Genomic DNA, 12008 nt, shown 5'->3' on the forward strand with positions numbered 1-12008 from the left:
AGTTTGGACCAAGACTGAGGACCGGTGTTTTTGAGCTAGGACCGAGAGTTAAGATCGGTGTTCTTGAGTTAGGACCAAGACTAAAGACCGATGTACTTGAATAAGGACCGATGAACCCAACCGAGCTTTCTAATCTCGGACCGAGAAGTCTGACTTGGGACCGAGCCTCCTAGTTCACGATCGAAGAAACCTAAACCTAGTACCGAGCCTCCCAGACCTAGGACCGAGCAGTCTGAGTTCAGGATCGAGCCCTCTGGTCCCTCAACTAAGTAGCCCGAGTTCGAGATCGAGCCTCCCAAACCCAAGACCGAGCCCTCCGGTCTCTTGACCCATGTTCCCGAGCCTTGGTCTAGACCACCCCGGCTTAGATCGAGTCCGTCCGAGCCTAGATCACTAAAACTAAACCCAAACCCTAGGACTCTGGTCCTAAAGTTTGTTTGGTTCCACTTTTCAAAATCCAAAATTATTTTTCTAATTTTGGAATCCGAATCCAATTTCAAATAATTCTGAAAGGTCAGAAAATGATAGTTAAATATTTTTAGGATATTTTCTAAACCAATATTATTGTCTAAGGCCCTATTTAGAATTAATTTTTAAATTTAACACTTTTCTAATACTTTTTAGAGTTTTTACTCAGTACAATATCAACGCAATACATGTATGCCCTTTTAAATAATTTTGTATAATTTTTTATGCATTCTAAACATATCTTTGTTTAGGACCATCGAATTACTATTTAAAGAAAATAAATGTTATAAATAAATCTTAAATAGCCAGACTTTGTTTATTTTAAAATTTTAAAACCGTCATTTGACGGGCGCGGAGGACATAGCGTTAAAGCCTTTTCTCGAGCGTAACCAAAAATTGAACCCCTTATAGAAATTCTGATAAAATACGTTTATACACACATCATTTTATTGATTTTTCTAAAATCATTTGGTGACTCTAATTTTAAATAAATAATCTTTTAAATTAGTTATGTTTAACTAATTTAAACTGAGTTTTAACCAAAATTGTTATTTGGCCTCCTAAATTATTAAAATTTGAATAAAATTAATTATTTTTACATGATTAATTTCAAAGCTCCAAACTATTATTTTAAAACCTTTTAAAATAATATTTTCTTTTAAGTTGACACGCAAACCAATGTTAAAACATATCGAACATCAAGTCACCCCGCGATATTCCATGTATTGTTACGTGTCTATAATACGTGCTAAGCTACCAAGAGAGCGATTCCTGAGAATTATAGGTTTCATCCACAAAATTCCAAACATAAAAAGTAATTGTTAAATACAAAAAGAAAATAGTATTTGGATTTAATTGGTTGGAATTTAAATAAATAAATAAATAAAGAGTTAATGACATTTCAATAATAAATAAAATATAATAACATTGAATAATAATTAAAATAAAAATAAGTCATTTGGATTTAATTAGTTAATTACTAGTAAAACATTTTGGTTATCGTAACAAATAAAAATAAATAAAAGAGGGATTTGATTCTTAGAATTATTATAATAAAGAGAATTTATAAAAATTAAAAAAATAATTTAAGAGCTTTTTTAATAAATAAAAAAAATACTTTAATTTTTAATTAGTTTAATTATTAAAAAAAATATTTAAAATTTAAAATTAATAAAATTATTTAGTATTTGATGTAATGAAACGTGATTGTAATGAAAGTGATAGGAAAGAGGACGGAATTTATTAAAAATAATTAAAAGAAAATATTTATAAAAATGCAGATCAATCATACCTCTAAGAGTCAAATCATATCATTTATAACGAATAATCAACTAGTATTAGTATTGATTAAACTAGCATTTAGCCCTTACATTTGCACGAGTAATAATATAAAAAACCGTGAAAAAAAATTACGGATAATATTTTTAATTTTATTTTTAACCGTTTTAAGTTTATGGGTGGGTCAACCCACAATCCGACCCAAATATCCATTTACTCAACATCATTATATATTAGTTAGTTAAAAAGTTGAACTTATATTAATATTAAAACATCTCGCGTTTATCAAATTTGGTGTTGAATTTAAAATATAAAGTTTTAGTAGCCTAGTTGATTAAAAAGTTGTACTTGTTTTTGTTAGTTTGCAAGTTCGAAACATACTTCTAGCATTTTTAATTTTATTTTTAACCGTTTTAAATTTAAAGGCGGGTCAACCCACAATCCGACCCAAGTATCCAAATTAACCACAGCTTTCGACCGGCAATCCAGACACTTTAAAAATTAAGCATCATTATATATATATATATAGATTAGTTAGTTAAAAAGTTGAACTTATATTAATATTAAAACGTCTCGCGTTTATCAAATTTGGTGTTAAATTTAAAATATAAAATCTTTTTAGCCTAGTTGGTTAAAGAGTTGTACTTGTTTTGTTAGGTTGTAAGTTCGAAACATACCTCTAGTATTTTTAATTTTATTTTTAACCGTTTTAAATTTAAAAATGGGTCAACCCACAATCCGACCCAAATATTCAAATTAACCACAGCTCTCGATCCGACAATCTGGACACTTTAAAAATTAAGCATCATTATATATATATATATATATAGAGATAAGTCATAGTAAATTTTTTTTTGTATACATTTGTATTTACAATTTAATGTTTGAATTTAAGAAAGAGTAATGATAGAGGAGAATTTTTAGAGAGGAAATAGATGAAGGAATAATGTGTCACCATATATTATTCGTTGAAAAATGATAAAAATTGAGAAGAGAGTAATTCTCTCTTCCAAATTTCCTTCCTTAATCATTTTTTTTAAATAATAAATTAAAAAAAATCCATTTATATTAATAAAATATGAAAATGACCTAAGTATAACAACAAAGTATTAAATACAAAGAAAAAATAAAAATAAAAAACTTTACTTAATAGGATATGGAGCTCTTAACTACTAACTAGTCCAGAAAGAACAATTAATTACTAGGTGGAGGCGTCATTAATAACATTATAAATGATATTAATGTTAATTAACTAAAATTATTGAAAGATTGACCATTTATCATGATAGTCCACCAAATAATATTGTGATAATAAATCAGATATGTAGTTATGTCATCCGTCCAAACTTCTTTTAACAATTATTCAAAGATTTTAACATAACTCAATTAATAAATATATAGATAATACACGAGTAAGTGAATTGTTTTTCGTAATATATAATAATTTATTATTATAATATATTTATTAATTAGTAAATAAAAAAGCTATATATATTAAATGATGATTATTAGTCCCACCAGTCATATCAAAACAAAAAGAAAGTCATCTCTTCGGCATGTTTAAAATTTCCACTTTTTTTCTTTTCTTCCCCAATTCAAATTTTCGATTTTGCAGGATCTTATTCTCTTTCTCTCTCTACCTTCTTCGTCCAGGTCACAGAAGACGCAAACTCTCTGTAATAATAAACACGCGTTTGGCAAGGGGTGGTTGTGATAGTTAATAATCGAACTCAACACAAATTCATCAAGGAATCCTCGTCTTCAGAGAGACTTCATTACCAATTCATGCTTTGTTGAGTTTTCATTCCTTACGCAGCCGTTACGGAAAGTATTTGATTGATTCATTCATCGGATTGTCTTTCGAAGTTGATTTCTCTTTCTAGAAGTTTTCCTGATTGGTAGACTCAACGCATGGAGCGAGTAGATGGAGAATGAGGAAGGTGAGCTGCGATCTGCATCTCTTCCATGGTTCTATTTCCTCTTAATTTGTCTAGGAAACGAGATGACGATGTCGAGAGAGAAGAAGGGGGATATAAGGCCTTTCTTATTCAAATTCGGCTTGACTGTTGCTCTTTCACTCGGCGGGATTGTTTATTCCGTCTTCAAAAACAATCTGAAGATTAAGCAATCTCAATCATCTCCAGGTTTGACTGTTTTCTCTATCTATGAATTTCATTTCATCTAGGTTTTGATCCAAATCGTGTTTAATTTGAACTCAGATCCTGTTGATTCAGAAGTGAGGAGAGCTGAAAAGGAAATTGATCAACGATTGAATCCAGTAGCTATAGAGAAACATGTAAGATCATGTTCTTCCCCCTCCTTTTACTTCTCTTTAAATGAATATAGAAGAAAACTTCTACTTGCTAGGCAATGGAAATTCATCTTATGGATCAAATTCATGATGATACTCTGCAAGTTGATGTTTGTGCTGAATTAATCAAACTATGATTCTAAGTTTTGATTAATCTAAAAGTATAACTGCATTTGATCAATCACAAACACAAACTCTAATCGAAAACAATAGAGAATGGTGAAAAAGAAAAGAACATGACTCGCCTGCTTTGTGTCATGTTTTAGGGTTCAAAAGCTCGAAATACCCTTTAGGATAAGTAGTGAGACATACTCAACAATCTCTACCTTGTTAAATATCAAGCTTCTTCCAGATACAATCACAAAGCTTTCATCTAACTCCAACTTGATTAGGCTTACCATGCTACTTCATTGACAAGAGATGACTAATTGACATTTGAGCACACTAGAATTCAACATTATGACTCTGTTCAACAAAATCTTTACCCTTGTTTTCCACAAATTGAATGCCATTTTCCTCAAGATTGGCCTCGACTTTGACTTAAACGAGGATAATCAATCAAGTAACCTATGCTTTGACTTAAACGAGGATAATCAATCAAGTAACCTATTTATGCTTTGACATAAACGAGGATAATCAAGATTGGCTTTGACTTAAACGAGGATAATCAATCTTTACCCGTCACCTTTTGGTCTCTTAGGAACAACTCTTGTCACTTGAGATACTAATTGACATTTGAGCACACTAGAATTCAAAATTATTACTCTGTCCAACAAAAACTTACCCTTGTTTTCTACAAATCGAATGTCATTTTCCTCAAGATTGGCTTTGACTTAAACGAGGATAATCAATCAAGTAACCTATGCTTTGACTTAAACGAGGATAATCAATCAAGTAACCTATTTATGCTTTGACTTAAACGAGGATAATCAATCTTTACCCGTGACCTTTTGGTCTCTTAGGAACAACTCTTGTCACTTGAGCTACCTACCTTAGCGGGTTGTTTTACGAAAAAACTTTGTTGGATGAAAATGCATTATTTAGATGACTAATATAATCCTTGTATGTTATATTTAAAATGTTATAAAGAATAAATCAAGTGTATTTTGGTATTCAAACAAAGCCCTGCTACTGACTATAACCGAGAAGAACCAAAACAAGCATCCAAACCCTGAAAATGTATTCTCTATTGCTTACATTAGTGTTAGTAATTGTTCTATTTAATGACCATTTTTGTGATTTTGAACTGCAGGACGACTTGTCAGTTAAAGAGAACATTTCAGTAAATAATTTGATCGCGTCTCTATCTCCAAGTCATAAATACAATGAAGAGAAAGATGAATTCCTCATTTCAGAGTTCATGGAGCTAGTAAAAGATTTCGATGTCATAAACACATCTCAATTGGAAATAGAAACACGCGTGATAAGAGAAGACTACGAAGAAGAGATTAAGAAACTCAAAAACACAGTCAATTTCCTCAAGGAGAAAGAGAGGTCATTGGAGTTCCAATTGCTCGAATACTACGGCCTCAAAGAGCAGGAAATTGCTTCCATGGAGCTTAAAAACCGATTGAAGATAAAAAACACAGAGGCGAAACAATTTGCTCTCAAGGTCGAATTGTTACAGGAAGATAACAGAAGATTGAAGAGTCAAGTGGCTGATCACACTAGAATTGCGGTTGAGCTTGATCTTGCAATGAAAGAAATCGAGTTTCTGAAAGGAAAGCTCAGGTCTATAGATGAACATAATAAGGAACAGCTTCGAGTTCTTAAGGAAAGAGTTCAAAAGATGCAAGAAGATGAAGCTATTGTAGTAACAGATGTTAATACCCGAATTAACCTTCAAAGGCTGAGTTATTTGGAAGAGGAAGCTCAGAGTTTAAGGATGTCTAATCAGAATTTGCTGCTCGAGATTTCTGATTTATCTCAGAAACTCGAACACACTCAAATGCTGGCTAACTCTGTTTTTGAGGATACAACGGTAATTTTAATAGTTTAACCAATTCATAGATTCTAGAGTCGAAAATAACAATATAAGCTGTTGGTATTTTCCTCGCAGGCAGAAGAATTGAAGAAAGAAACAGACTATCTAAAAAAAGAAGTGGAACAACTAAAATCAGATCGTTGTGCAGATGCAGAAGAACTCGTGTATCTAAAATGGATAAACGCATGCCTACGATACGAGCTAAGAAACTACCAGCCCGAGTCTGCAAACAAGACAGTTGCTAGTAACCTAAGCATAACATTAAGTCCTGAATCAGAGGAGAAAGCCAAACAGCTAATTCTCGAGTACGCAGATATGGAAGAAACTCAAAAACACTCAAACACATGCGAGAAAGGAATCAACAACAGCCTCTTCGATTTCGATTTTGACGGATGGTCATCTTCCTCACAATCAAACAGAACAGAATCATCTTCAATTGACAACAAAACAACCAGCTCTTCTTCTTCCACTAGGATGAAAGTTATTCGAAAGTTGAAAAAACTTCTAGAACTTGGAAAAACTAAAACATCGATGGATTTATCGAGGTCTTCCTCTGATATTCAAACGATAACGAGGAGTGTGAATGTGGATAATTTGGTTATAGGACGAAGTAACAGCGACGTTGGACAGGGGGAAGAGAAATTGGTGAAGTATGCTGAAGTTATAAGAGATTCTTATGGGGAAATGACTTATAATAGAGTTAGAAGAGTATCATCTTCTGTTTCCTTCTGAGAAATTATTGATGATTAGTGTCGATAATGTTTGTTTGTAGATACCCGAAAACCGACAGTTTGTTAGTTGGTACCTTAAGCGGTTTTATTTTTAAGTCGTTTTTTAACATGTTTAAGAAAAACTTTGCAATATACCATCTTTAAGATCTTTAATTAGTTGGCAATCATAATAAATTTGTTGTTTGTTATAAATATAAATTGTAAATTATGTTGCGAGTTATAATCATAATTGTATTAATGAATTGAGGAAGGATAAACTCAGCGAAAACAAGACCACGAATCCGATGTGGTTTGCTACGTTGCCTCCACGTGCTGAAACGCTCATTTCGGGTTTCGCAACACTCATTTTGGGAGCATAATTTTTTTTCTTCTTGAAATGACCGTTTCGGAACATTTTTTATTTTTTTTCTCCTCCCCGTGTGCGTTTTGGGACAGTTTTAATTTTCTTTCTCCTTCCCACGTGCATTTTAAAAAAAAAAATTCTCTAACACATATCATGTCATGTCGATCCGTGAACTTGCTTTCTCTGAATTTTTCGTTAAATTTATCATTTTTCTAATAAATTATATAGTGTATATATTTTTTTAGAAAATTGAAGTTCATTTAGAATGATTATAAGAGTAATTTATATTTAAATTATAAATAAAAATATATTTATTGAAAATTGTTGTGATATTACACCTAATTTTAAAACATATTTTTAATTTATGGTGAAAACTTGAATTTTCATATAAAGTACTCCTTCAAACTCAATTTAAGTAGCACTAACTTAATATAAAAAATAAATCCAAAATAAAAATGCATTTTTTTAGAATCTAAACCCTAAACAGAATATAATTAATTGTTTATCTTAAAACTATTAAAATAGTAGTGTATTATAAATTTTAAAAATTAAATATAAAAATATTTAATATTAATAAACAAATTGAGTTGACCTTAGTTAAAGTAGAGCCCCTACATAAAATCCGCGCACATGTTGGTTATTTGGTGTCAAATATTAATACATTAATAAACATAAAATTAAATATGCTTGTGTGTTAATATAATTGAATATATAAATTTTATTTGATATAAATTTTCTAGAAATCCTTTGCTTATAAAGTACTTAGTCAAACTATATATAACATTTAGAAAATGTATATTCTTTGTTATAATAATTGTTAAAAAAAATGATTTATAAATTAGATCATTAATAATTTTTATAAAACTTTTGGTCATAAACCAGTTGAATAAAACAAATAAACTAGATCGTGAGTAAAATTAAATACATAAAAAGTATAAATATATATTTTTAAAAAGTACAAAAACTTGTATAAATTGAGTCATTTCTCCAGAAAATGTAGGGTCGAAATATTTGACGATAAAACCAGGCTCATTCGGTATATTAGAAATATGATATTTTAATTGCAAACTATGTTTTAGTTATTTGATTGTGACATATTCAATGTGCTTTTGTGTAATAGATTATACATTATTTATTTAAAACCAACCTGGCAGGGGGGCACTCCTAACTTGTGTCATCCAAAATATGTTTATCATTCAACTATAATATAAAAAACAAATATCAAGATAAATAATATAAATCCAGATAAAATAAAACTTTAGGATATATTTACAGGGATATTAAGAAGATAACATTGCAATAATATTTGTAGATTTAATTAGAATATTTTGGTAGTAAGTAACGTTTATTTAGAAGGAATGCAAACTTGACGAGACGGTTCGGCTAAGAGGTCATCAAATGAGTTTGATGCCTTCTACAATAAGCGAATCAGCGAGGACTTGATTAGCATTCTCAGACGGATGAAGACTGTCCCAAAATACATATGTCGTCGCATTATCGCATGTTCCAAATGAAATAGGATTGCACAAGAGGATTGTGGCCTCTACTAAACCTGTCCCACAACAGCCCCTCCTTGCTTCTGTAAATCCTGAAAAAAAAAAAAATCAAAGGATACATTTTTTTTGGAAAAAAAATCAAAGGTGATATAGAAAAGTGAAGTTTATATTACCTTTGCTTGATGGAGATTGAACTAGGTTATATAAGGGTGTGTAAATGTCCAAAATAACTATTTTAAGGCCTGGAAGTTGATTATGAAGATTTGATGCTTCTGAATTGATTTTCTCATTGAATTCTTGTGCATCATAGTTGAGTTTAGGTATGCAACCATTTTGAAGAAATCCAAATATGGTGATGGCAGCTGGAAGACAACCCATTGGTGGTAGTGAAGTCACCCCGATTTTTCTAGCACCTAAATCGTACAAATCCTGTTCATTTTCTTAGGTTAAGGCGTTAGTTTTGATTCAACTTATCTAACTAAATATTATTTTAGTATTTTGATTTAACGAATTAAATGAGGTGATTGATAAATAGTGAATTTATGTTTTCGTGTCAGATCATGATTTGATTTTTGTGCTATAAGTTTGTAAAACTTTATATCTCACACCCATGTTATTTTAACAAGAAAATTACTTAATTTATCAACTATTTTTTTTAACATAAAAAAATGTTTTGTATAATTCATTATACAAAAAATCCCAAATAACTTACTCTTTTATCAAATAATTTTTTAAAAAAAATCCAAGATGAAAAAACCCTAATTTTCTATACCCATTTGGAAACACATTTTTCTGAGATACTCTAAGATACATTTAAAAGTTTATTAAGTGTTCTTATCTAAATCTAGATGTAAAAACAAATCTAAGACACTATGGGCTAGCTAGTTTCATCTTAGTATTTTTTAAAATTTTAAAAAAATATTATATCACATAATTATTATTCTAATCATCAAATCACTTAATTTATCTAACGAAAAATTCAAATAACCAATTTTAAAATCAAAACAATATAATTTTGTTCATATAATTTATACCTGGATGAAATCAGAAAATATGTTGATAAGGTATGAACCATATTGATCAGGAGAATAGAGCTGATTTAGCAAAGGATTGATATAATAGTTTTGAAGAAAGTCACTACTTCCAAAACTCACTATATACAAACCATCCTTTATTATGGATATTGCTTTCTCATCACCACTCACTTCTATCAATTTTTCCATATACTCTTTATATAAATCAAGTTGTTCATAAATTGTAATAGCATTCTGCAAAAACAAATTTAAATTTTAATATGGGTAAGCATTAGTTTTTCAATAAATTTGAAATTTTTTTCAAATATCTCATTCGAATATTAATTTAGATATATTTACGTTTAAGATTGCTGTATTGTCATCGTAACCAGATGCAGCCGATGCAAAGTTAGCTCCGATAAGTAGATTTTTTCCTCTGGCCTTCGGACTGAGATATGCTAGTGGATATGTCTGAAATCCCAATATATCAGCTGTGAAGATAGGAAATTAAAAAAAATAGTTATATTAGTTGTTTAGTGGTTAATGTGACAATTATTTCGTTGTCACAATGATTTTGCAAAAGAAAATTTAAATAAATAGAGTAAGAAATTAAATTTTTTTTTTTATATATGTACCAATGAGATCAGTGGCTAGCTTTCCATTACAGAATCTTCCAGTAGGTTTATTATTGATGAAATCTCTACCATAAGGTGGGAAATTGGCTTTGAAAATTGTGTGAAGATAATCATTGTTTCCGACATCAACTGTGGAATCTCCGAATGTTATAATCGCCGGAAAGAGGGTTGTCGGGACCTGAGCATTTCCGGCGGTGATGAGAATGCAGACCAGTGTAATTACATCTATCAAAGATGATTCTCTCATGAAGAAGATACCCATTTAGCAAGAACACTTTTTTTTGTTTTTTTTTTTATTGTTTGGATAGTGAATTGATAGATTGATTATAGGAAAGTATATATATATATATATATATATATATATATATATATATATATATATATATATATATATATATATATATATATATATATATATATATATACTTGATGAGGGGAAAGATTTGTAATTATGAGTTTTTAATATGGGATGATGTTTGAGAGAGATATCTTAACTTCTACATTGAATGAGTTACATATGATTTTTCATCATTTTGGAAAATTCATATTTTTAGGTCAAGCAACAATTTGGGATATACCAATTATTATTTTTTATAATAAGAAGATGTAATAATCAGTGATGTTAGATATTTTATTGGGTTATGAATGAACAAAATATAAAATATGATTTAAAATTCAAATATGAATATTAAAGGTGTAAGTGTTTAAAGCAGGGTACAGTTATAACAAAATTATGAATTTTTTAAACAATTTTGATAAAATTATATATTTTTTTATTTAGGAATATATTGAATATTCAACCTAGCATTAACTCTACTCTTCTATTTTCAATAAATTGTTCGACTATGTTTTGCTCAACTTAAGTTTGACTTTGACTAAATTTGAGTTGAGCTCGAGCCGACTCGTTTAATATTCGAGTCGAACTCATATAATATTTTTTGATGACTTATCGAGCTTGATAATAAATAATATATAGTTTTTATTTATTTTAATATTAAAACATAAAATTTAAATAAATATTTTTTTTTCACAAATATTTGAAAATTTAATTTTAGTTCAAGTTTTTCGAGTCGAGTTTGTAGGTATATAGTCGAGTCGAGCTCGAACTCAAATTTATAAACTCGTTCGAGATCGAGTCGAGTTAATAAATATTTAATCGAGTCGAGCTTGAGCTCAAGCTGCCGTGAGCTCGACTTACTCATTTGCAGCCCTAGGTAAGACAACCAATTCAGCCGCCTAAGGCCCTTCAATCTTAGGGCCCAAAAAAATACATTAGAAAGGTTTAAACCTACGACCTCTTAAAAAATATTATACAATTTAACCAACTAAAATAAACTCTTTAGGTTAAATAAAATACAAAATTATTAATCTTTATCCTATAACATAAAAAAATAACAAGTTAAATAAAAATAAGAACAATTTTTTTCTTTTTGCATAAGCCCCAAAACTTCGAGGTTGTTTTGGAAAGCCCTGAGCGTTCTTCGTGCAAATCATAGTCACCGACTCTTTTTACTTAATCTATTATTGTGAGTTATAATTGATTCTCTCTATCGCTAAGTTTGAAGATTTTTATTTTTTTCAACTCAAAAGTCTCGTTGAAATGATATTTTGTGATCGACAAAAGTAGAAACAAAAGGAAGCAGATCTATGTATGAAAACTTAGTCATTTTGTGAAAAACCATAATCAATGGTTAAATCACATTAAAGACTTAGCTAGTCTCAAATGTGCCCAATTATGGTAATACTTGA

At 29.8% G+C, this 12008-nt stretch overlaps 2 protein-coding genes across 3 annotated transcripts; one reads left to right on the plus strand and one right to left on the minus strand.

The window, feature by feature from the left end:
- Positions 1-3429: 3429 nt before the first annotated feature.
- On the plus strand, positions 3430-6879 carry LOC124944995 (protein CHUP1, chloroplastic). Of its 2 annotated transcripts, none has more exons than XM_047485352.1 (4): positions 3430-3890; positions 3966-4042; positions 5310-6038; positions 6117-6879. In XM_047485352.1, exons 1-4 carry the CDS (start codon positions 3671-3673, stop codon positions 6771-6773), a joined length of 1683 nt encoding a protein of 560 aa, XP_047341308.1. In that variant the 5' UTR covers positions 3430-3670; the 3' UTR covers positions 6774-6879. The 2 variants fall into 2 exon arrangements, with proteins under 2 accessions (XP_047341308.1, XP_047341309.1); XM_047485353.1 differs by having other exon boundaries at positions 3431-3890; positions 3981-4042.
- A 1595-nt stretch (positions 6880-8474) lies between these two features.
- On the minus strand, positions 8475-10521 carry LOC124944963 (GDSL esterase/lipase APG-like). The gene is made up of 5 exons (XM_047485314.1): positions 10260-10521; positions 9985-10115; positions 9646-9879; positions 8785-9040; positions 8475-8709 (listed from the first exon to the last, which is right to left on the minus strand). Exons 1-5 carry the CDS (start codon positions 10519-10521, stop codon positions 8510-8512), a joined length of 1083 nt encoding a protein of 360 aa, XP_047341270.1. The 3' UTR covers positions 8475-8509.
- Positions 10522-12008: the final 1487 nt, after the last annotated feature.

Source organism: Impatiens glandulifera, chromosome 7 (assembly GCF_907164915.1).
Source record: "Impatiens glandulifera chromosome 7, dImpGla2.1, whole genome shotgun sequence".
Lineage (NCBI taxonomy): Eukaryota > Viridiplantae > Streptophyta > Magnoliopsida > Ericales > Balsaminaceae > Impatiens > Impatiens glandulifera.

Excerpts from the sequence above, each read along its gene's own strand:
- LOC124944995 (XM_047485352.1), top strand. The coding sequence starts at position 3,671 with ATGGAGAATGAGGAAGGTGAGCTGCGATCTGCATCTCTTCCATGGTTC. Across the intron at positions 4,043-5,309 it reads CAGTAGCTATAGAGAAACAT|GACGACTTGTCAGTTAAAGA; the intron begins GTAAGATCATGT and ends TTTGAACTGCAG. Across the intron at positions 6,039-6,116 it reads CTGTTTTTGAGGATACAACG|GCAGAAGAATTGAAGAAAGA; the intron begins GTAATTTTAATA and ends TTTTCCTCGCAG.
- LOC124944963 (XM_047485314.1), bottom strand. The coding sequence starts at position 10,521 with ATGGGTATCTTCTTCATGAGAGAATCATCTTTGATAGATGTAATTACA. Across the intron at positions 9,880-9,984 it reads ACAATACAGCAATCTTAAAC|AATGCTATTACAATTTATGA; the intron begins GTAAATATATCT and ends TTGTTTTTGCAG. Across the intron at positions 8,710-8,784 it reads TCAATCTCCATCAAGCAAAG|TTTCAGGATTTACAGAAGCA; the intron begins GTAATATAAACT and ends GATTTTTTTTTT.